Below are 24,651 nucleotides of genomic sequence, written 5' to 3'. Positions count from 1 at the left end.
AAAAACTGCAAGAAAGGCTGCAGCATTTTTCACAAAAAATACTGTGTGTAAAACCACCCTAGATTTCCCTCACACTGTTTTTTTGTGGTGCTTTTCCTAGTTTGTAAAAAGTATGGTTTCGCGATAGTGTTTTTAGGAAAAATACTGTTTTTTTGTAAACTTTTACTTCCACAAAAAAATGCTGTAGTAGATTAGGCTGCCTTCACACTGGTGCAAGACGCACAAATATGAACCCCATTCTTTTGACTAGGGTCATAGACATGAGTGATGTTTTCCTGCATGGCACTGTTATGCTATGTGGGAAACACATTACAGCATGTCCTATCTTTATGCGTGATCACCCATTGTCTCCAACAGGGCTGGCGGCAGCAGCGGCCCTATTGAAAGCAATGGTAGAATTGTTTTCATTTTAAGCCCAAAAATATGGCACAAGTGAAGTGTGTGTGAAAGAAGCCCAAGATGATTTTTTTCTCTTTCAGCGTACCAGAGAAGAATCTAATCAATAATTACTGTCGCAACCCAGATGGAGATCCACGACCATGGTGTTTAACTACTGATTTAAACACACGATGGGAATACTGCGATATTCCACGCTGCAGTGAGTTTCATAGTTTTGTTTCTCCATTCCTAGATGTAGTATTAAAATGCCTACTAAACATCAGCTTGTTTGCTTTTGTATTTTTTCATGCTCTTTTGTAATAGGATTACAGCTCTTAGAAATTGCATATAGGCATTTTCTATTACAAATGTGTGTCAACAGATAACATGCTAAAATTGAAAACTGTAGCAATTTAAGGGTGACTACCCACTACAGTTTTTTTCACTGCGAAATTTGCATTTACCAAATAGAGAATCTTTATTCAGATTATTGCTGCTGCCATTGAAGAAGCATAGACAGCTGGCAAGAGACAGCCGATGACGTGCTGGGGCGTTCCTGCATAACAGCTTAGGCAGATACATAGTTCATGGCTTCAATATTTTACAGAAATAGAGTAGATTTAGTCAATAACACATCCTTAGGGTTTATTCAGATGACCGTATGCACAAATACACTCGCCGCAGCACAACATATTTCTGCATGAATGAGGTTTTATGAAGTAGATTTGCATGCATCTGCGCATAGTACTATACTTTTTGCGCATGCAGGGCCAGTTCACACACACGTGCGACATACCCATTCTGTGAATTAAAAGGCTATATGACCTAATGAGGTCCAGATGTGTTCTTTTCCCCGCGTTTTGCACAGTGTTTCACGTTTTCCCTAGCATATGTGCACCCCTCCACAGACTTCTATACGGGTCTTGCTGCGAAAACGCAGGAAAGTAGAGCAGGTGCCACATGCTCATAAGGGAGTCTCATTGAAATCAATGAGCTCTATTCTGTGTTTAGTGCGTGTATATTTCCCCTCGTCATCATGACAGCATAAATTGGAGGTTGTCCTCTGATGCCCTGTGGGGACAGAAAGCATTAGAGCATAAAAGAACCTCCACCTCCACTAAACAGTGTCTTCCTGTCCCTTCAGGACAGCAGCGGAGAACTCCATTGCATGCTGCCTCCCCAGGGAAGACTTATCCTCCTGGGCCTCGTCGGGGCTAGCATGGGCAGGGTCCCAAGAAACGGTCCCCCTATCTGCCGGGACCGCTTGCCGTAGCGGTCCCTCCACTACAGCCCGGTTCCCTCAGTGGGTAGTGCCTCACCTGGGTTCCAACCAGTGGCTGTGCGGGCCGGAGCCTACGGAAGGGTCCGCTGGAGCCACGGCAGTCATCTCGGCGTCGGCCGCAGGATCACAGAGTCTCAACAGCGGAGACGTCTAATTCCAGATCTGATGCCGGCAGTCATCAGACACCCTGTAAAAGGTGTAGAGCCTTGGCCGGAGCTCAAAAATTTAAAGCCCAGCAGCTGCAAGAAGAGCTCTGCTGGTGGTTCGCAGTGACAGTCGCCTGATCCTCCAGTACCATTAAAAGATTCCATAGGTCTGACGCTGGGATGTCCGCCAGAGAGGAATCTGAGACTCCACAGTGAGTGGTCCAGTGGGCCGACCAATGCACTTGCACCATGACACAAACACTTAACAACTGTATTCTATGTCTTGCGGGACAGGGATATACAGAAACCTAGAGAGGCCAAGAGAAATGTATTACCCCTTATCTGAATGATTTCCTCCTTGTGGTGGAAACCCACACAATCTTGGATTCTCAGTTAGAAATCACTCTCTTTACTTCAGGGTTTAGGCTGGGTCATCAATTCTCAGAAGTACAGCCTAGGTCCAGAACCTAGGAAAAGGTTTTTGGGTGTCATCCTAGATTCCCACCTTCAGTGCTCTTCCCTACCCCCCTCAAGAACGCAACATATTTTAGATGCGTGTACAGCCCTACATAAAAAATCTGGGGTGTCTATTAGGGAAGCCATCAGTGTTCTAGGCTTTATGACATCCTGCATCAATACTTTGTTGCCCTTCATAGTTATAGACAACTAAAAGATTCAATCTTTATTAAACAAACGTTAAAATAGGGGATAACTCACATAAGCTCATACATAGGATCCTCAATAACTAAGACAGGGCGATCTAAGTCGACTTATGAGGATTCCAAATGTATTTCAGCTCACCCTGTTCAAAGACCCACCTAGAAGATGGGTTTATACTTCCTACACAAATCTTGAGGATGGTGGGTGTGTTCAGCCATGCCTGGTCCCCAGGGGACTCACAATCCTCTGATTTGCGGAGGAAGTATAAACCCACCTTCTAGGTGAGTCTTTCGCTGCTATTTAACCAGGGCAACCTGGATACAATGTCACAACCTCTTGCCTACCGTCAAGGCCTGAGGCTGTACCTGTTTTTCGTTTTATCTCTCTCTCTCTCTGAAACTGGACACACAGCTGGGGCCTGTGTTCAGGGCTACTATCTAGCAGACCTTGCCTGTTAACCCCTTCTTCTCATGGGAGCTGTGAGGCACCACTCTTTTATACCCTGTAGTGTGGGATACTTATAAAAATACCTGTAGGGTTGCACACCCTCAGCTATGCAATATATCGAACTACTGAGATAGTGGTGTACTGAAAGTAGGCTGCTGCTACCTAGACATGTGGGAACAGTAGGGAACCACATTTATTGTGTTCCCAACTGGTGTTTAGCCCGTAGCCCAGCATGTTCATCTGAGCCTAGGGAGATTGTATACCCGGTAACTATTATGTTGAATTACAGGATCTGCAGTTCAGGTTCATAGGGGGAGAAAGTTCAAAAATATTTTCTTTGGAGCAACATAACTAGAAAGGTGCCTAATGAACTGTTCTTACTAACAGAGAAACGCGTCGAACCTATACTGCTGTTGGTCTTGAATCAAAAAATTGTGTTATCGCTCTGTTAACCTTGAACCCTGCAAATAGCTTTTCACTTTTATGCCCACCCTGGTTGAATGGTTCATGCAATTGCATGCACTGTCATACTAAGGAGAAAATGTGACATTGACTCTATCGTTTCATAGCTATAATAGAAGTCAAGTAGACCCTTGGTTATCATATGCTTCGGTTCTACATTCCCCTCAAAACTTTGAAAAATTTTGATTTGATTGCCCTGACAGAGCGAGCCCATTGCTACGCCACTTGGGCTACCAAATCAATTTTTGAACAGGGTGAGCTCAAATACATTTGAATCCTCATAAGTCGACTTAGATCAGCTTGTCTTAGTTATTGAGGATCCTATGTATGAGTTTATGGGAGTTTGCCCATGTTAGCCCCTATTTTAACATTTGTTTAATAAAGATTGAATCTTTTAGTTGTCTATAACTGTGAAGGGATTAGTGTTTGATATATAGACAAATACTGCCGCAGTGAAAAAATACTGTGCCTTGGGCTCAGTTCCAAAGCAGAGAGTTGCAAACCCTTATCCTCAGAAAGTGGAACAGGACCCAGGCTTCTCTAAATGAGAAGGGATAAAATACTCTCTGGTGGTGGATGTCCGTAGACAATCTCTGTAAAGTCTCTGAATGGAACCGTGAACCTGCAGTAGTGGTCACAACCGATGCCAGCGCTATGGTCTGGGGGGCCCACTTGCAGGGGAGGCACATACAGGGCTCCTGGGGCTCTCATGAGATATCCAATACCTCCAACTTTAAGGCATTGAATGCAGCCTGGAAGTCCCTATGCAACCTTCACACAGATTTATTTGGGAGACACGTTAAGATCCTCTCAGACAATGAGTGCAGTATCATTCATTCGCCACCAGGGTGCCACCAGGAATCCTCTTTTCCAGCAGTTAGCAAGGAAGATCCTACGCTGGGTGGAGCAAGAAACCTCATCTCTGTTGGCCTTTCACATAAGAGGAGCAGAAAACACAACTGCGGATTACCTCAGCAGAAAGGAAGTGGACCCTGGAGGATGGGAATTGTATCCCGAGGTGTTGAGATCACTCGCCACAAAGTGGAGAACACACCACAAATAGATCTGTTCGTCTCCAGTAGAAACGCCAAGTGCCGGCAGGGTGCAGACACTCAGGCAGTAAGCACTGACGCCCTCTCGCACACTTGGGACTGGGATCTGGCTTATGCTTCTCTCCCCCTGCCCCAGATACCACTTGTTCTGAGAAAGATACAGGGATCAAGGACCGCAGTAGTATTAGTAGTTCCCTATTGGCCCAAGAGACTTTGGTTCCCTTTGTTAAAATCCCTCGCTGTTGGAGATCCCATCCAGACCATCTACGTCAAGGTCCACTGTTTTACACGGAGGTCCAGAGGTTCAAAATAACCTCCTGGATGCTGAGAGGGTAAAGTTCTTAGGCCTAGATCTATCCAACAAGGTGGTGTCGACCATCTGTGAGAGCTTTAAGCCTTCAACTAGAAAGATCTATTCGAAGGTTTGGGGAAAATTTTCATAATGGATGGAGGCAGGATATTCAAGAACTAGTTCATCCTGACATCCCCAGAATTCTAGACTTCCTTCGGGAAGGTCTGGATAAAGGGTTAAGTCCGAACACCTTGAAGGTTCAGGTTGCCGCCTTGGGGGCGTACTTCGACCTCTCTCTAGTGGACCACAGGTGGGTCAGGAAGTTTCTGAGGGGCGCTAGTAGGCTTCACCCTTTTGTTTAGGAACACCTCCCTGGGACCTATCCATAGTACTACAAGCATTCTGTGATCCGTCCTTTGAACCCCTGGTGTACCTATCCATTTCCACCCTTACGTATAAGGTATCCTTTCTAGTGCCAGTCAAATCAGCTAGACTGGTAGTTGAGATCCAGGCCCTTTCCCATAGACTTCCCTATATGACAGTTCAAACAGACAGAATAACATTTACATTAGACCCTTTTTTCAGCCAAAAGTCCTGATGGATTTTCATAGAGGTCAAACAATTACTCTTCCTTCTTTCTGTCAGGATTGCCAGAATGATAAAAAACAGAAATTCGATAGCTTAGACGTTAGGAGGGCTATATAAGCATATTTAGAGGCAACAAAATCATTCAGAAAATCTGATAAACGTTTTGTTCAATTTCAGGGGCCGGCCAAAGGAAAGGCCGCTTCTAAAGACACGATTGCTCGATGGGTCAGGCGAGCCATCCAAGAGGCCTACAAGTCCCGGGGCGTTTCCCCTCCTGAAGGATTAAAGGCCCACTCCACTCAAGCCATAGTGTGTTCTTGGGCTGAGAAGGCCCAAGCTTCTACTGATCAGATTTGCAGGGCTGCTACGTGGTCTAGTAGCCACACATTTGTAAAACATTACAGACGTGACATAGAGTCCGGTCAAGAAATGGCCTTCGGAAGTAGGGTGTTACAGGCTGTAGTCCCGCCCTAAAGCCCTTTGTATGATTTGGTATTCTTCCAACGTATGCTGTCATGATGATGAGGGGAAAATAGGAATTTATCCTACTGTTCATTCCCTTTCTTGAAGTCATCATGACAGCATATGGGCTTTTCTCCCCCTGCCTGTAAAATTTTAATCCTCTTCACATACAAATAATGTGTGGATGTATTTTTTTTCTGTTGAAGGTGTGTGAATACAATAAAACACACCTTCTGGTTAAGCAATTAGTCACTGTGGTTATTTGGGAAACACTGATGTTTGGTGGAAGTTCTTTTATGCTCTGCTGCTTCGTGTCCCCCAGGGTATCAGAGGACAACCTCCATTGTATGCTGTCATGATGACCTTAAGAAAGGGAATTAATGGTAGGATAAATAACTATTTTTACATATGTAAGAACATGCGCAAATACAGTTGTGTGATGGCTGTGATTTGTTCATCGAGCGCTGCAGTGATTGGCTGAACCGCAGCGCTCGAAAACCAATCAGAGCCAGCACTTGCTGGAGGTAGAGTTTTTCAACTCTCACCAGGAAGCACTGGCAGAAGACTACAGACAAGTGTACCGGAGCTGCAGAGGAGACATGCGGTGAAGCGGACAGTGCCTGTTAGGTAATATATAGATTTTTTTTAAATTTTGAATGCAGGTAGGAGTTATTTTTGGGGTGGGGCTTATATTTCAACTTGCTCACCAAAATGCGATTTCCCCATGGATGCAAGGTGTTTTTATATCAACACCGCCTCGCATCACTTCGGGGAAAGAGCGATCTAACAGCCATGGTTGACATTTCTCCCACTGTTTTCTCTTTGCATCGCATCACATGTAACTAGCACGTGGTGCAATGCTGCCCCACCCCCATTGAAAACAATGGAAGATGCAAGGGCACACCCCAAGATAGAATGTGCCGCAATGTGATACGGGAAAACATTGCTCATGTGTATGACCCTATTAAAAAAAATAGGGTTTGCATTCATGCAGGATTTGTGCATCTTATAACACACAAACCTTGTGAGATTTTCTCAACCTAAAGCCCCTTACACACGGGCGGAAATTCCGTGGTAGGATTTCCCGCACAATTTACGCCCGTGCCCGCCTGCATAGGATTGTATTACAAAACGCAATCCTATGCAGACTGCAGTGCTTTGTCCGCGTGAAAATACACACGGAAAACAAATCGCGGCATGTTCTATTTCTATGTGGGTTTCGCAGGGGCCCGCACTGAAATGTCACTCCCGGCGCCCCAGCTCCGCTCTGCGCATGCATCAGGTGGGTGGCATCCAGCACATCACAGAACCGGAGCCGCGGGAGCAGGTGAGAGCCGCACTGGTCCCTGCAGGAACGCAGGTCGGATCCTGCAGCAAGAATTCTCGCAGGGGATCTGACCCGGCCGTCTGCAGGGGACCTAAACGTTGTATCGCTGGAATTATGCTGATGTAGAGAATAATGCTATCACAATAATTATTTTGCCCACTGAACGCCGTAAAAATGAAATGGCAGAATTTATTTTTTTCCCAAGTCCCTTCCCCAAAAATTAATAAAAGTTATACAATACATTATATGTATCCAAAAATGATGCCATTAAAAAATAAAACCTGTCCTGCAAAAAGCAAGCCCTCATATGGCTATGTCGACGTAGAAATTAAAAAGTTATGGCTCCTAGAATGCGATAATGAAAAAAACTGAAAAATGTGTTGGTCATTAAGGCACAAACAGACTTGGTCACTAAAGGGTTAATACAAAGCAACACTATTTGGGCCTCTATATATATAACAAAGGAAAACTCAAAATTTTTGTATGTACAGTATTCACTCTCTTTTCTATTTCGAATATTACAAATGGCACATGGTAATTGAGTGGCCCTATCACTAATTTTCCATTTACAGGAGCTTCAAGTTACAGCTCTGAGTTTAACCAATTTTCTTGCATTTTGTAGAATTGTAGTTTTCTTTCTAATAGAGTACAACAAAATCTTACTTTCTTCTATACTTATTACAGCTTCCAAACCCCCAACATCTGCACCAGGGTTGCAATGCTTATCTGGGAATGGAGAGTCCTATATAGGAAAGATTGCGGTAACAACATCTGGAAAAACATGTCAGCCCTGGAGTTCTCAGGAACCACATACCCATTCCAGAACACCTGAGAACTATCCTTGCAAGTAAGAAGATGATATCTGTTCAGTTTAGCACTGCATTTGCTATTAATTCTGCTTGAGGCTACAATGACACTGGCGAGAATCGCACGTGAGTTTTTGCTTTGCAAAATGCACAAACCTCAAACAAGTATGAACTCCATACTTTTGAATGGACATATTCACATGAGTAATTTTTTTTTTCTGCTGCAAGAAAAAAAATAAATTAAAAAATCGCAGCATGTTCTTTCTTTTGGTGCTCCCTCGGAACAATGGGACGTTGTAAAAAGACATCGTATGGCACTCACATGCCATGCGGTGTGCATGCAAGTGCAATGTGATGTTTCTCATTGAAATCGATGGAAAACACTTGCGATCCTCTGACGCAGGTGAAACAAGCATTGGAAAATCGCAATTTCACGGAAGTGATGCAAAGCATTTTTTGAATGAAAAACGCCTCGCATCTGCCCTCTGTCAAATGCAGTATTTGTTTAAATGCTGGGCCTGCACAAAAAAAAAAAAAGAAACAAAAAGAAAAAAATGCAACCCCCTCCCCCCCAAACAACTGATAAAATACTGGTCAAACAGCTGATTGAATTATGTTATAGCCATGGCCTTAAGTGAGCAGGTAATGACACATATTTCCTTGGGGCTATATCACTCTTCTTCTGCTTCCTTAGTGTGGTTCACACATGGTCTAGAAAGATTGGCGCACTACAACTTAAAGGGAATCTGCCACCTATTTTTATGTATTTATGCAGTGGTTTGGTAGAAATTCACATTTTGTTAGTAGAAGCCACATAGAGGACTAGTCCTCAATATTCATGTGCTCTGACTAGCCCCGCCCACTCCATCCTCTGGCCACTGATTGACAGTTGTCGCTCTGTGCTCAGTAATAGGGAGACAGCTGTCACACAGTGGCTGGAGGGTGGTGTGGGTGTGGCTATCTACATGGGTGGATGTGGTTAGTCTCAGCACATAAATATCAAGGACTCATTGATCACCCTCACTGATCACAGAATGCTGTGATTTTCCTCCCGGGAGCAGAGAATCGCTACGATTCTCCGCTTGTGAACAGGGGGGGCTGTGCTTTCCATAGCAAAGTTATGGAAAGCGTGCAATGCGTTTCCCAGGGTCGGATTATTGCCGCAGGGAGCGCAATGCAAAAGCGCCCGTGGACAGGCAGCCTAAGTGTTTCCTCACCATATCTCTGCTTATAGATAGCCTGCATTCTTTATTCCCCCAATAGCACAGGAAGATCAGTTGATGTTCCATCTACTTTCTGAGAGAAAACAGATGCAAAATAAGAATTTAAAAGTTCGGCCTTCTCAACATCATTCTTAACCAATTCACCATTTTCATCTTGTAAGCATCCTTGACTTTTCTGTTGCTTTTGACATACCCCCAAATTTCTTTTTTATTGCTTTCGACCTCAATTCAATATTACCTTTTCTTACACTTGCCCTACAGTTTCTGCAGACCGCATTATATTCTTCTTTAGATATTCCCCCCTCTTTCCATTTGATAAACATATTTTTCTTCATTTTTAACGTGTGCAAGTTCTGTGTTCATCAATCCTGGTCTCTTTAAATGCTTCCGATTCTTCCTTCTTTTAGGGATTGTTATTGTGATATGAGAGTCATTAAATCATTATTTACCAACCTTGTCATTAAGAAAATACAACCATGGGATTCTTCCTATCCTCTTTCTAAGTTCATTAAAATCTGCCTTTCTGAAATCCAACCTTGAGGCCTGAATTTTCTCAGGTCTTCCTCCCCTTTTTATCCAAAATTCAAGGATAGCATGATCACTGCATCCTAAGATCCCAGCCGCTCTTACATCATCAACCATTCCCTCCCTGTTGGTAAGAATTAGGTCCAAGATGGCAGATCCCGTTGTTTTCTCTTCGGCCTTTTGGAAGATAAAGTGGTCAACAAGAGCGGATAAGAATTTGTTGGATCCATTACTTTTACCTGAGAGAGATTCCCAACAAATATCTGGATAGTTAAAATCTCCCATGATCACCATGTCATGCTTCTTTGAGAGCTTGGCTATCTGATGTAGAAAGAGTTCATCAATATCTTCTGTTTGTCCAGGTGGCCTATAGTAAATGCCCACAATGGTGTCCTTTCTGTTCTCTCCTAGTATTCTTACCCAAACAGTTTCTTCAGAACTACCATGCTCTGAAGCTTGAATCTCTGTGGAGATTAATGTTTTCCTAACATACAATGAATACCCCCCCCCCCTTTTTTAGGTCTGTTTCTTATAAATAAGTTGTATCCTTCAAGCCTTGTATTCCAATCATGTGTATCATTCCACCAAGTTTTTGTGATGCATATGACATCATATTTCTCTTCCTGTGTTAGGAGCTCCAATTCCCCTTGTTTGTTTCCCATACTCTGTGCATTTGTGTCGGCGTCTCTTGCTCTTCTACTTTCCTTCTGAATTTTTTGTCTTTGTTCTTTCTTTCCACTTCTAATAACAAGGTTCTCAAATGTATTAATTAGCTGTATATTTTTACCTGGCCTTTCACTTCCCTTCCCATATTGTTCTAGTTTAAAGCTCTCCTAATGAGTGAAGCAAGGCGCCCACCAAATATATGCTTACCTGTTTTTGTAAGGTGCAACCTATCTCTAGCAAGCAGTCCATCATATAGATAATTCACTTCATGGTCTAGAAATCCAAATCTTTGCTGATGGCACCATCGATGTAGCCAGTTGTTCAGCTCAAAAATCCCGTTCCATCTTCTTATTCCATGGCCATCCACTGGGAGGATGGATGAGAAAACTGCCTAGTTCCTTCACCTTCTTTCCGAGGTCTTCAAAGCCTCTGCAGATAGTTGCAAGATCTTTTTTTGTAGTGTCATGTATTAGTAGGAATAGGTGGTGTTCTGTAGGACTGAAGAGTCTTTACAGCCTGTCAGACACATCTTTGATTTGTGCACCTGGAAGACAGCACACCTCTTGTGAGGAGTCAGGTCTGCAGACAGCGGCCTCTGTTCCTCTCAATAGGGAATCCCTCACAATCGCCACTCTCCTTTTCTTCTTCACAACATCACTTCTTTTTCTCCATTCAAGAGGACTCTGTGTGCTTACTACACAGTTATTTCTTGCTGTACCTCTTTGTCCTCTGCTCTGTTCTTAGAGGGTAGAGTCATTTCTTGCTGTACCTCTTTCTGCTCAGGATAGCATACGTTTCTCCTTCTCTTTCTCCCTATGCAACATATAGCATACGTTGCAGCTCACCATATGGCTCCTCTCCTTCACCATGTTGTCAGTTGATGTCCACTTCCAAACTTCTAAAAGTCAAGAATTGTAGTGAAGATACCTAACCTATAAAATATCACTAAATGTCTGGCAATGTCCTCTGAGCAGCTAGACCTGGCAATCTTCCCGCTTAGTTATTTTTTGCTCTTCCCAGAATGCACAGGGAATATGCAAATGATCTTCCCGCAGCTCCAATCTCTGATCTGGCCATGTCCTCCGAGCAGCTAGACCCAGCAATCTTCCCCCTTACAGTGATTCTTTGCTCTTCCTGAAATGCACAGGGAATACACAAATGATCTTCCTGCAGCTCCAATCTCTGATCTAGCGATGTCCTCTGAGCAGCTAGACCCAGCAATCTTCCCGCTTACAGTGATTCCTTGCTCTTCCCAGAATGCACAGGGAATACGCAAATGATCTTCCTGCAGCTCCAATCTTTGATCTGGCGATGTCCTCCGAGCAGCTAGACTCAGCAATCTTCCTGCTTACAGTGATTCCTTGTTCTTCCCAGAATGTACAGGGAATAGGCAAATGATCTTCCTGCAGCTCCAATCTCTGATCTGGCGATGTCCTCCGGGCAGCTAGACCCGGCGAATCCCAGCAATATTCCCACTTAAAGTGATTCTTTGCTCTTCCCAAAATGCATAGGGAATATGCAAATGATTCTCCTGCAGCTCCAATCTCTGATCAGGCAATGTCCTCCAAGCAGCTAGACCTGGCTAATCCTGGCAATCTTCCCGCTTACAGTGATTCTTTGCTCTTCCCAGAATGCACCGGAAATATGCAAATGATCTTCCTGCAGCTCCAATCTCTAATAAATTGGACTTTAATAAGGCAGCACTGCTGCTTTCATAGTGCTTAAGAAGCACAACAGAGCAGATTTACCAATGCAATCTAATAGTTAGATAGAGCAAACTAAGCCTAGACAGTCTTTACATGTGCCAGATTTATCACAGTGACTCTGTTGGATGTTAAATCTGGTGCATTGTTATACTGTCAAGTTTAACTTAATACCACCTATTAGTTGGCTTAGTTTACACCAGACTATGCACCAAAAGTTGGCATAAATTTCTGGCGCACAATTTTGTATATAGGCCATGTCCCTTTCCAATAAGCCACACCCCATTTCAGTGAAGCCACATCTCTTTTCCACAACATCACATCCCTTTTTCAGATGTGCCAATAAAAGTGTCTGAAACACTTAGTAAATGTGGTGCAAAGCATGCAAGACAGTTATGTGATGCAATTTTAGCCAGAAAACTGCATTTTCAATAGTAAAATTGCTATAATGTATAGTGCAGTTGAGAGAACAACATTTGGGAAGTCAAGCCCTGTCTGTTTTGCTTAGTTGCATAGTGTTTCGCTGATGCAGCCACCCTCTCTGTAGGAATTTAGTAAAAAGGTTACCAGACAACACTGGCACTATAGCTCCTACTGTGTTAAAACAAAAAGAGCAGTACCTCCTCTGCCATGGGGATTCAGCGCTGTAGTTCTGCCATCCTCCCGTTTTTTGTTGTGAAAGATGATGTGTTCAGGAATCACCTGACCACTGCAGCCAATCGGAGGATGTGACATCACCAATCTTAATTCCTGGTATGGTGGTGCCCCGGATGAGAGCATTGTGGACGGGTGGTGATGCTGCAGTGGTCTGGTAAGTTCCAGTGACATCATCTTCCACAACAAACACCGGGAGGATGGCAGGACTACAGCACTGAATCCCCATGGCAGAGGAGGGGTAAGTACTGCTCTTTTTGTTATTTTAACACAGTAGGAACTATAGTGGCAATGTTGTCCGATAACCAGAAAACCCCTTTAACAAATTTGCAAAGTTAAATGCAAATAACATAGATGTATATAACCTGTGGAGCAGTCCGCAAGTAGTTATATATGGTTATATTTACTATGTTTGTATTTTCTTTCAGAGGTTAATGAAGGGTTAATTCACCTTTCTTCATAATTAGCACATTCTTCATTATGATTACTATATTATGAGTTTTTTGATATGACCAAATACTTAGATGAACGACATAAATAGGATCGGAATGGTCATATGAGGCCTAAATACATCCGCTACTCTGAAGTTTCTTGCCTTTATTCTGTTTCAAAACAAATATATATTTTGAAATCCTCAAAAATTATTATGAATTCATTTCATTTTCAGGAATCTAGAAAATAATTATTGCAGAAACCCAGATAAAGAGTCAATGCCCTGGTGTTATACCACTGACCAATCCAAACGATGGGAATACTGTGATATACCCAGCTGTGATGCTACACCTGTTGGTAAATATATTTATAACTTTACACAATATTGCATGATTTGCTTCCCCCCAGCATACACAAAGCAGCCATAAAATTAATACCACTAGATCATGACAATGGCACCCGTTAAGAAGTCTGATACAGTTGCAAAAAAAAGTAAGTAAACATTTTGGAATTTTCTGGATTTCTGCATTAATTGTTAAAAAATACAGTGCAGGGAGAAACTGTAAGTGAACCTTTATGTGAATGACTTCTCCAAAAACAAAATCGACAAAGTGTTCAATTAAAGGGGTGTTCCAGAACGTAGCTATTGCAGACCTAGCCTTAGGATCAGCTGATTGAAGTAACAGCGGTAAGGCCACTGCAGTCCGTACCAGGCACAATAATGTGGCACAACGTGTGGCGCAGAGTGCTAAGGCAGCAGAAATGCAGTCGTAAGATCTTGCTCATGACCTGAAGGTTGCAAGTTCATGGTTCAGGTAGCTGGTTTAAGGCTGACTCAGCCTTCCATCTTTCCGAGGTCGGTAAGATAAGTGCCCAGCTTGGTGGAGGTAATAACTATATTACTTGAAAGAGCTGCAGAATAAGTTGGCACTATACAAATAACAAGATTTATTTTATTTATTTGTATAGTAGTTGTGACTAGTATAGAAGGTGTGATAACTTGGGAGTTGTTAGCTCATCAGATCACCATCTTTCCTCTACCAGATGAATGGTCACACACCAGTAAACCATATCCAGGTTAGAGGTTTGGTACAAACTTAGTAAATCTGTCCTTTATTGTGGTAAATCAACAGCAATCATAATACAATCTTCACACTGTTGCTACTCATCACAATTAACATGAATACATGGCCACTAAATAACAAAATTTTTTAACCCTGTGTACCATACAGGCCTAGCACCTTAACATATAGTACATAACATCATACCCATCCAGGGTGTCAACCTAGGGGCTGCCCACCCCTGTCAGGTTCATAGCTTTCTCAGCCAACATCAAGCGTTCAGCCGTGGACCTCTCAGGGCCCTCTCCCAGGGACAGAGTATCCCAGAATGGACACATGAGCTCAGAAACTCATTAGCTTTCTATACTGCAGCCTCACCCATCCAGGTTAATTGGGGGTAAACAAAAAAAAAACTTTCTGTGCTGGGGATTTTCCTCTCAAAACCTGTTCACAATCCCCCTAGAGGACACATCTGTTACTGCATTCATACAAAGGTTAAATGTTAATATGACTAGAATACTTGTCTCCTGCCCAGTAGATAGGAGATAACTAGCTGATTGGTGGAGGTCTGACAATTGGATCCCCCACTAATTTCCATAACAGGGTTCCTGTATCCTCCTGACAGATTGGCAAAATGAATGGCACAGCAGCATGCATGTTCAGCCATTGCTTTATTCATTTCAATGAGAACACTGGAGATTGCTGGCTGCTTAAACTCATCTGTTTTCAGCACTCCCATTAAAATGAATGGGGCCAAGCATGCATGCTGTATTCACTTCATTGTGTTACTACTTGTGCACATTGCATGCCAGGTTATCATTCATTAACTGCTGCTTAACTATTGCATTCAAATTTTGAAATGAAATACTTGTATATGTATAAAGTCATTTTTTATTGCTATGTTCTACAGTTGTACCTACAGCAACCATATCACCTGCAGCTTCCGAATGTTACACGGGAAATGGTGAATCATACAGAGGTACAACATACATAACCATTTCAGGTAAAAGATGTCAAGATTGGAGCTCTATGACACCACACAAACATATTCGAACGCCTGACAAACATCCAAATGCGTGAGTAAATTTTCATCAGACTATGTAATTTACTACTGATTTTAGACATCACTTTTTTATTTTGATTCGCTGCAGAGTTAATATGTCCATGCTTATTAATCCCTGTGATGACATAAGCGTGCATTTTGACAGGTTTTACTACAGAATAAGTGACATCCATGGCTGCCTGCTCTAAAACCTATGCAGACTTTTTAGCAGCATGCATTGTGCATCAGTGAAGATCTAATTATGTATCAGTGAAGATCTAATAAAGGCCGCCTGCAGACGACCGGATCTGATTCCCTGCAAGAATTATCGCAGCGGTATCCAACCCGCGTCCCTGCAGGGACCAGTGCGGCTCTCACCTTCTCCCGCGGCTCCGTGTCTGTGATGTGCCCGCTGCCGCCCAGCCGGCGCAGAGCGGAGCCAGGGCACCGGGAGTGACATTTCTGTGCAGGCCTCTGTGAGACCTGCACAGAAATAGAGCATGCCGCGATTTGTTTTCCGCATGTATTTTCACACGGACAAATCACGGCCATCTGCATATGATTGCGTTTTGTAAAGCAATCCTATGCAGGCGAGCATGGGCGGAAATTCTGTGGGAAATCCCGACGCGGAATTTCAGCCCGTGTGCAGGGGGCCATACTGTGACAATGTCTTTAACCCTGAATGTCCACAGCAAAATTTTGGCACATTCTAAGGGTGTATACATTCTATTTAATGCATATGTTTTACTTGTTTATAGAGAAGCAGTCTGTTTTAATTTTTAAGCTTTATATGTGGTAAAATGTGGAAAAGCAAAAATTTAAATTTCCTTCTTGTTTTCCTTTTTTAGTTCAATATAATTAGTTTAACTAGATAAATGTATGCCACAAAATAATCCCAGAACTATCTTGTGGGAAAATGTTTTAAAACATCATGAAGTTTCTCAAACCAACATCATCACTGTAACATCTAGGAACAAAGGACTCCATTTTTTTTCTAGGATGTCTCCATCATTTATGCATAAGAATAGACAGAGGTGGGGCTAAGAAGCCAAATATAAGTGATAAGTAATAATTTATGTAGATTTGATACAACATACAGCACTGTGCAAAAGTTTTAGGCAGGTGTGGGAAAAATGCAGCAAAGAAAGAATGACTTAAAAAATAGAAGCGTTAATAGTTTATTTTTGTAAGTTAAACACATTTTAAACAGTCTTTACATGATACACAAATAGCTCTATAGGTGGCTTAAAATTGGGTAAGTAACAGCCAAGCTCTACTACAAAGGGGATGTTGTGGAGGACAGTTTCATGTCATAGGTCATACATCATGACAAGACTGAGTACAGCAACAAGACACAATGTAGTTATACTGCATGAACAAGGTGTCTCCTAGGGAAAGATTTCAAATTAGACTGGGGTTTCAAGATGTGCCGTTCAAGTTCTTTTGGAAAAGTCAAAAAAGCGGGCAACATTGAGGACTGTAGATGCAGTGGTCGGCCAAGGAAACTTAGTGCAGTGAATGAAAGACACATCATGCTTACTTCCCTTTGAAATCAGAAGATTCAAGCAGTGCCATCAGCCCAGAACTGGCAGAAACCAGTGGGATCCAGGTACATCCATCTACTGTTTAGAGACGTGTGGTCAAAAGTGGTCTTCATGGAAGAATTGCAGTCAAAAAGCCATACCTTCGATCTAGAAACAAGGCTAACCAACTCAACTATGCATAAAAACATAAGAACTGGGGTGCAGAAAATTTTTAACAAATACTCTGGACTGATGAGTCAAAACATGAAATATTTGGCTGCGGCAGAAGACAATTTATTTACTGAACGGCTGGAGAGTGGTACAATAATGAGTGTCTGCAGGCAACAGTGAAGCATGGTGGAGGCTTCTTGCAAATTTGGGGCTGCATTTCAGCAAATGGAGTTGAGATTTGGTCAGTATTAATGGTGTCCTTAATGATGAGAAATACAGGCAGATACTTATCCATCATTTAAAACAAACAGCGAGGCATCTCATTGGCGCCAAATTTATTCTGCAGCAGGACAACAACCCCAAACATACAGCAAATGTCATTAAGAACTATTTTCAGCGAAAAGTAGGATTCCTTTAAGTAATGATATGGTCCCCACAGACCCCTGATCTCAATATCATCTGTCTGGGATTATATAAAGAAACAGAAAGATTTGAGCAAGCTACATCCACAGAAGATCTAACATATTTGGAACAACCTCACTGCTGTGTTTCTTCAAAAACTGTGTGCAAATGTACCTAGAAGAATTGATGCTGCGATCACACCAAATATTGATATGAGTAAGATTTCTCTTTTGTTCAATCACTTTGTATTTTAGTAATTCACAAAATCAAACTATTACATTTGTATTTTTGAAAGCATTCTTACTATGCAACATTTTTTCCACATCTGCCTAAAATATTTGCACAGTACTCTATATTTTGTGATATTGACACTTTATTATTATAAATGGTCCATGCCATTCATGTAAAATGCATCCATGTCACACAGGCGAGCACGATATCAGGCAATAAACTCATTCCAATATTGCGCTTGCCAATGTGCAATTTTTACAATGATGTCAAGTGTTTTTGACTAAAAGTTGTATCGCTTCTGTGAAATTGCGATTGAATTGCATCTCAATAGGGAGGGTGCAGCTGTGCTCGGGGAGAAGATGGCTAGGAGGTTGGAGGAGTGTTTCAACTAGGGACTGGGGTTGGGGCAAAAAAGAGTAATAGGGGGGAAGACAGTGTAGACAGTGACCTGGACCAAGTAATGGGAATGGGGGTCGAGCGGGGGTGGGATTAGTGCAGTTAAAACTGACAGAATAGCTAACAAGTAGCATAATGAATATAAAGAATAACAACCATATAAATTGTATGGCAACAAATGCAAGAAGTTTGATCAGAAAAGTGGGTGAGGTTGAAGTGAGAATGTCTGAAGAAAATTATGATCTAGTAGGAATAACGGAAACATGGCTTAATGATGAGTGTGATTGGACGGTGAATATACCAGGTAACAATCTCTTCAGAAGAGACCGAGGGAATTAGAAGAGAGCCAAAGAGAGCAAAGATAACCCTATAAAATTATTTTACAATTATATAAACGGTAAAAGGATTTGCACTGAGAGCACTGGCCCTTTAACAAATAATGCAGGAGAAATCATAGAAGATGATGGGGGGAAGGCGAATCTATTAAGTAGTTTTTTCTCAAGCGTATTCACGAAGAAAAAAGAAATGTCACATGAGATGCAGGGGCATAAAATGAAAACCCCTGCAAAATGTCACCTGGCTAACTCAGGAGGAAGTACAGAGCTGGTTAAAAAAGATTCAAATCAACAAATCGCCTGGCCCAGATGGAATACGCCGAAGGGCCCCAAGGGAAATAAGAAACGTGATAGACAGGCCGCTATTTCTTATATTTAGGGACACTATTGAGAGCAGGGTTGTACCACTGGATTGGCATATTGCCAGTGTGGTTCCTATAATAGCAAAAGGGGTCAATAAGAGAGGCTGGTAAATACAGGTCCTTAAGTCTCACTTAAATAATTGGAAAAATATTCAAGGGGTTTCTGAGAGATGCCATACTGGAATACCTGAAGGAAAACAACGGTGTATCTCCTCATCAGCATGGGTTCATGAGGGGATCGATCATGTCAGACCAATTTGATCAGCTTCTACAATGAAGTAAGTTCCAGGCTGGACCTGGGAGAGTCTATTGATCTTGTATATCTAGATTTTTCTAAAGCATTTGACACCATGCCGCATAATAGGTTGAAGGGGGTTCTTTACTGTAAGAGCAATGAGACTGTGGAACTCTTTGCCTGAGAACGTGGGGATGGCAAAATTGCTAGAGGTGTTTAAGAAGAGACTAGATGGCTTTCTAGAGTGCCATGATATTACAGGATATACACATTAAATACAAGCTGAGTTGTTGATCCGGGTCTTGTAGACAGGTAGGAACTTTCAAAACATTGATCCAGGGATTATTCTGACTGCCATTATGGAGTCAGGAAGGAATTTTTCCCCCACACGGGCTAAATTGGCTTCTGCCTCAATGGATTCCTCTAAATCAACAAGGAGAGGGGGTCAGTGGAAACGGGCTGAACCAGATGGACAATGCCTCCTTTCAGCCTTTTTTGTTATTTTCCTATATTCTTTAGATGTGTGTGTATGTATATATGTGTGTATCTGTATACATAATATATATATATGAGCATATGATGTCAGAGTTTGCTCAAGCAGCCCATTTATACAGGCAGATAAGTACTTTGCTTGCTAAATCGTTCAGTCATTCACATTTACTGTACCAGTGAAAGAGAATGACTGAACTGATATTTCAACCAAACGATTAGTGAATGAGCCAACTATTATTTTAATGCTTGCATGAAATGAACGATAAGCATACAAATTATTATTCCATCTAAATACACCTCAATTTAGCATATGACCCAAGCTTACAAACCAGTAGAGTGGTTCAGTTCTATTTAGAGACCTTAGATACATTATAAAGCATCTTGGCTTATATTTTCTTTCAAAAACAGCAATAATCATCATCCAACACCTAAGTACTGTACATTCTAAAACACTTTTTGTATTTGCAGGGATCTTCAAAAAAATTACTGCAGAAATCCAGATGGCGATAAGAGCCCATGGTGCTACACCACTGATCCAAGTGTGAGATGGGAGTACTGTAACTTAAAAAAATGCTTTGAAACCCCACAAATAGAACAACAACCTGCTCAAACAACAAAACCTACTATAGTTTCTTCTAGTCCAGGTAAAGCTAAGTATTTTAATTTTATGAAACAGATTAAATGAAAGTTATCTGTGGTGCAATAATAACAACTTTAAAAAAAAGAGTGGTTCAAAAATTTAGGATACTGGTAATTTCAAAATAAAAACATTGTTTCCTAAATCACTGGAAAAGCAGAGCTCCTACAAGTTAAGCTATATCAGATAAAGGCATTGTGCCTTTCCTTGGTTATTCCCCTATATTTACAACATTAATTCCAAAAACGTTGGGACGCTGTGTAAAATGTAAATCAATGTAAAGAAAAAAAGAATGCAATGATTTGGAAATCTCATATAACCATACTTTATTCACAACAGAAGGTAAAACACATATCAGAAGGTGAAAGTGAGACATTTTTCTATTTATTTTTTTTTTAAAAACAAACTCATTAAAAAATTGATGGCAGCAGCAAATCTCTAAAAAAATGTGATTGTTCTCAGCAAGAGAAACGACGTAATCTTGTAGATATGATACCTTTTAATGGCTAACAAAAATACATGATGTAATAATAGCGAGCTTGCGAACCAACGCAGGGTTCTTCTTCAGGCTTATGGTTGGATCTGAAGAGGCATGCATATTTATACATACTTATAACATACATACTTATGACAAGGCACAGATATGGATGTGATTGGTTCGCACTTAAAAGGAATTCTGCAACAGCAAACAAACTTTTTTTGTCTAGGCACTGATAGCGGAGTGAAAGTTTTATGGTCCCTAAATTACTGTTGGAGGGGGGGAGGTCAGCAGGCTTGAATTGCTACAAGAGGTACACAGACATTTTTAGCTAAACACTGATAAGGGAGTGAAAGTTTATGGTCCCTGAATTACTGTTGATGGGGGCCTTATCTGTATAATAAATGTCTCACACTTCCCATTCACGCATAAATCCTGGGGAATAACTGACTGCGGACAGGATACGGATCCCCAACACACAGCAGGACTATAAGATCCCAGGGACATTCACATGTTGCTCGTCCAATGTTGTGTACCTGATCCAGTGCAGTAAATGTCCTGTTGGGGGTCTTTATGTTGGAGAAACAGGACAGAAACTGAAAGCCAGGATGAAATCTCATCGCCACACGATTGAACACAGAAAAAGAGAATTACCTGTGGCCGAGCACTTCTCTAACCATGGACATAACATAGGAGATATGAGAGTTTTGATATTGAAGGGTGGTTTCAAGTCACAAAACCACAGAAGAATTTGGGAATATAAATTGATAACAACCTTTGACACGCTGAATACTGGGTTAAATTATTCCCCAGGATTTATGCGTGAATGGGAAGTGTGAGACATTTATTATACAGATAAGACCCCCATCAACAGTAATTCAGGGACCATAAACTTTCACTCCCTTATCAGTGTTTAGCTAAAAATGTTTGTGTATATCTTGTAGCAATTCAAGCCTGCTGACCTCCCCCCCTCCAACAGTAATTTAGGGACCATAAAACTTTCACTCCGCTATCAGTGCCTAGACAAAAAAAGTTTGTTTGCTGTTGCAGAATTCCTTTTAAGTGCGAACCAATCACATCCATATCTGTGCCTTGTCATAAGTATGTATGTTATAAGTATGTATAAATATGCATGCCTCTTCAGATCCAACCATAAGCCTGAAGAAGAACCCTGCGTTGGTTCGCAAGCTCGCTATTATTACATCATGTATTTTTGTTAGCCATTAAAAGGTATCATATCTACAAGATAACGTCGTTTCTCTTGCTGAGAACAATCACATTTTGCTCTACTGGCTAACACCGTACCAGATCTTTGTTTTCATTATATCTAAAAAATTTGAGATGGGTAACAGCAAAAGGCTGGAAAAGTAAGATATACTAATACAAATCAGCTGGAGAGTCCATTTTCTATGACTGTCTGTAGAAGGTGCATGTTAGAGAGGCAGAGTCTCTCGGAAACATAGATGGTCAGAGGTTCACCAATCTGTGAAAAATAGCATCTAAAAAATGTGGAACAATTTCAGAAATTGTGCTGCCTATTACCTCAATACATACCAATGATTCTGGTTGCTTTCACACAAAGAAAATTTCTAGGAAGGGCTCTTCTATCTCTTGAAAAGCTTTCCCACTTGGCTGTTAATTACCTCATTAGGCAGGTTAAACCCAGAGCAAAGCCCTTCTGAACATACTCCTCTGAGTTGATTCCTTCTGACACAAACATGCCATTCAAGCAGCCACCCTGCCACATCCTCCTCCCTTGATAAAGCGCTTAGGACTTTATCATATTGAACAACCCTCCCTCCAAAGTCAAAGTTCCTATACTGCAGTAAAATTACTTTTGAAGTGACCCCTACAGTACAATTACATAATAGCAACACTTCACAGGTGTATAGGATAGTGATTTAGGGGGTTTCGTATTTCCCACCACTATTTGTTGCACTAACTTTGAATAGTTTCTTGTGCTGTTCCTCTTCACAGTCCCAATATGTGAGATCAACACTCCTGTCTTTAGTGTGTCACAGATTGCTTGTTAAGCCTTTCTACTTCAGCCTTCATTTCAAGGGCCTCTTACAGGGTGCATGCCAAGGAGAGCACTTTGGTTTCTTTTTCAGCACGTTTATGTTTGTTAGATTATTTAACAGAAATGGTTCTCTCCTCACCAAGCAACTGGTTAAACCTCTACATCTGCCTTGCCACTAATATATAATATTATATTGTGTAAACGTGTGATCATTCGTTCACAACACAGGTAGACACGGGCAAGTTAAAATCCAAATTCTCATTTATTTACACTTTCACAGCAATATCGGCTTGCATCAGCACAGCTCTCGGTGACTAACTCAGTTGTCCTTTACTCCAGGCTTCAATCATAAACAGTACAACTGTGGCTCTCACCGAGCTGTCTTCAGTCCAGATCCCACACAGCTTTCCTCAGGAATGCTTCACTCAGCTTTCCAGGGCAACTTCACCCAGCTTTTCTGAGGCACATAAGGTGTCTTTCAATGTCTGGGTCCCTCTCTCTCTCTAGCTTTCAGCCCACTTTCTCCCCTGAATGTGATAGGAACTGACACCTTTATCCTACTTCCTCCCACACCTATGGGTGTTTTCCCCATCTCAGGCACCAGAATGCCTTCCACAGTCCACTACAGGCCCCCCTGTGCACTGCATCTCCACTTTATACATTTTTTTTCCTACTGGCTATGGTGACCCTACCATACTTTTGTCCATGCCCTTTCAATATGGTGCTGAGGAAGTATGACCCCAGATGCCATGATTGATGGGCTGTAACACAGTATCCAAACTTGCACTGTGAGAATGTATTGGTAAGTTATTGCCACATTCCTTATATGGTCTGAGTGACTAAGGTGATATATGGTGCTACCATCTTCAACTTGGAGAGATGGCCTCAGATGCTTAGTTTGATAGTGCTCCTGTAGATTCGTGTAAATAGTCAGGTTGAGAGGAAGGCCATGGAAAAGAAGGATCATGAGTGAACTACAAGTTGCCATTAAGGCCGCAAAGTTTTAAGTGCCATGGTTGATTACCACATGGGACTATGGCAGAATCCGAGGAACCAGGGATGGACAGAGACACAGTAAGCGTAAGCTGCAAGTGGGACACTGGGCTGAAAGGCAGTGCCAGTCTGCAGAGAGGCCATGAAACTGATAGCCACAACACACAAGGCAGGGACACTATTGCCACTGCTGCCACTTGTGGACTGTAAAATAGGTTGTTGTAACGTTTAAATACTGTGTCTCTCACTTGTGGTAAGAGTTGTGTGCGTTTGTAATTTCTTTTCAGTAAAAAGACTGTTCATTGCATTGAAATCTGGTTGTGCCTGCTACATTATTTTCAACTCTACACCTGTTGGGTTGGCTCATGTCATATCCATCTAATTCTAGTGTGAATGTAACTTCAGCTAATATATTATGTAAGTAAGGCTTCACTCACATCGGTGTTATGGCTTTCCATTTCTCTGTTCCATTTTTTTTTTTTAAGTTATGCAAATAGAAAGCTTTCAGCTTGCTTCAGTTCAGATTACTGAGCAGCATACTAAGTTATTTGTTCAGTTAGAAAGATGGAAATCAAACAAAACAAAACAAACTGAGAGCTTTCCTTTTGCTTTCCATTTTTAACACCTCATTGAAATCAATGCGGGAAAAACATAAATCTGTTTATTTCCGTTTTAATTCAGTTTCTCTGTTCTAAAAAGGGAACAAAGAAACAGAAAACCCTAATGAAACCATAATGCAGATGTGAATGGGGCGTACATCAAATCAAATCAAATGTTGAAACTCTGTGGTCCACAATTCCTAAATGACTTCCCTGTGCGCATGTCTTCTAGGCTGTGTAATTGGTAAAGGCCAAGACTATCGTGGCACAAAGTCTGTAACTGTGAAGGGATATACCTGTCAAGCATGGAATTCACAGATACCCCATAAACATACAAGCTTTACTCCGGACACTCACCCAAATTCTGGTTTGGATTATAATGTAAGATGCTAAGGTTAATTAAAAACACCAACATTGCATTTTTCTTTGCATGTTCAGTTTATTTTCTGTTTGTCTCCCTCCTTCCATCATCTGTAGTAATCACTATATTTTTCATATACCTGGTATATGTGCCCTAATTGCCAAGCAAGCTATAAATACATTTCAAGGAGCATGCTCACTTCCTAAGT

At 41.7% G+C, this 24,651-nt stretch overlaps 1 protein-coding gene across 1 annotated transcript in view; it reads left to right on the top strand.

The window, feature by feature from the left end:
- Nucleotides 1-24,651, top strand: part of PLG (plasminogen) — an 82,713-nt gene that overhangs the window by 37,541 nt on the left and 20,521 nt on the right. Inside the window, exons 7-12 of the mRNA XM_066590732.1 lie at nt 480-598; nt 7,781-7,943; nt 13,341-13,462; nt 15,077-15,242; nt 19,824-19,999; nt 24,315-24,463. Of these exons, the coding sequence (XP_066446829.1) occupies nt 480-598; nt 7,781-7,943; nt 13,341-13,462; nt 15,077-15,242; nt 19,824-19,999; nt 24,315-24,463 (895 nt within the window). The remainder of the gene's footprint in view (nt 1-479; nt 599-7,780; nt 7,944-13,340; nt 13,463-15,076; nt 15,243-19,823; nt 20,000-24,314; nt 24,464-24,651) is intronic.

The sequence above is a fragment of the Eleutherodactylus coqui genome, chromosome 1, assembly GCF_035609145.1.
Source record: "Eleutherodactylus coqui strain aEleCoq1 chromosome 1, aEleCoq1.hap1, whole genome shotgun sequence".
Lineage (NCBI taxonomy): Eukaryota > Metazoa > Chordata > Amphibia > Anura > Eleutherodactylidae > Eleutherodactylus > Eleutherodactylus coqui.
Note: the sequence above shows the minus strand (reverse complement) of the source record. Positions and strands in the feature narration are given on the sequence as shown.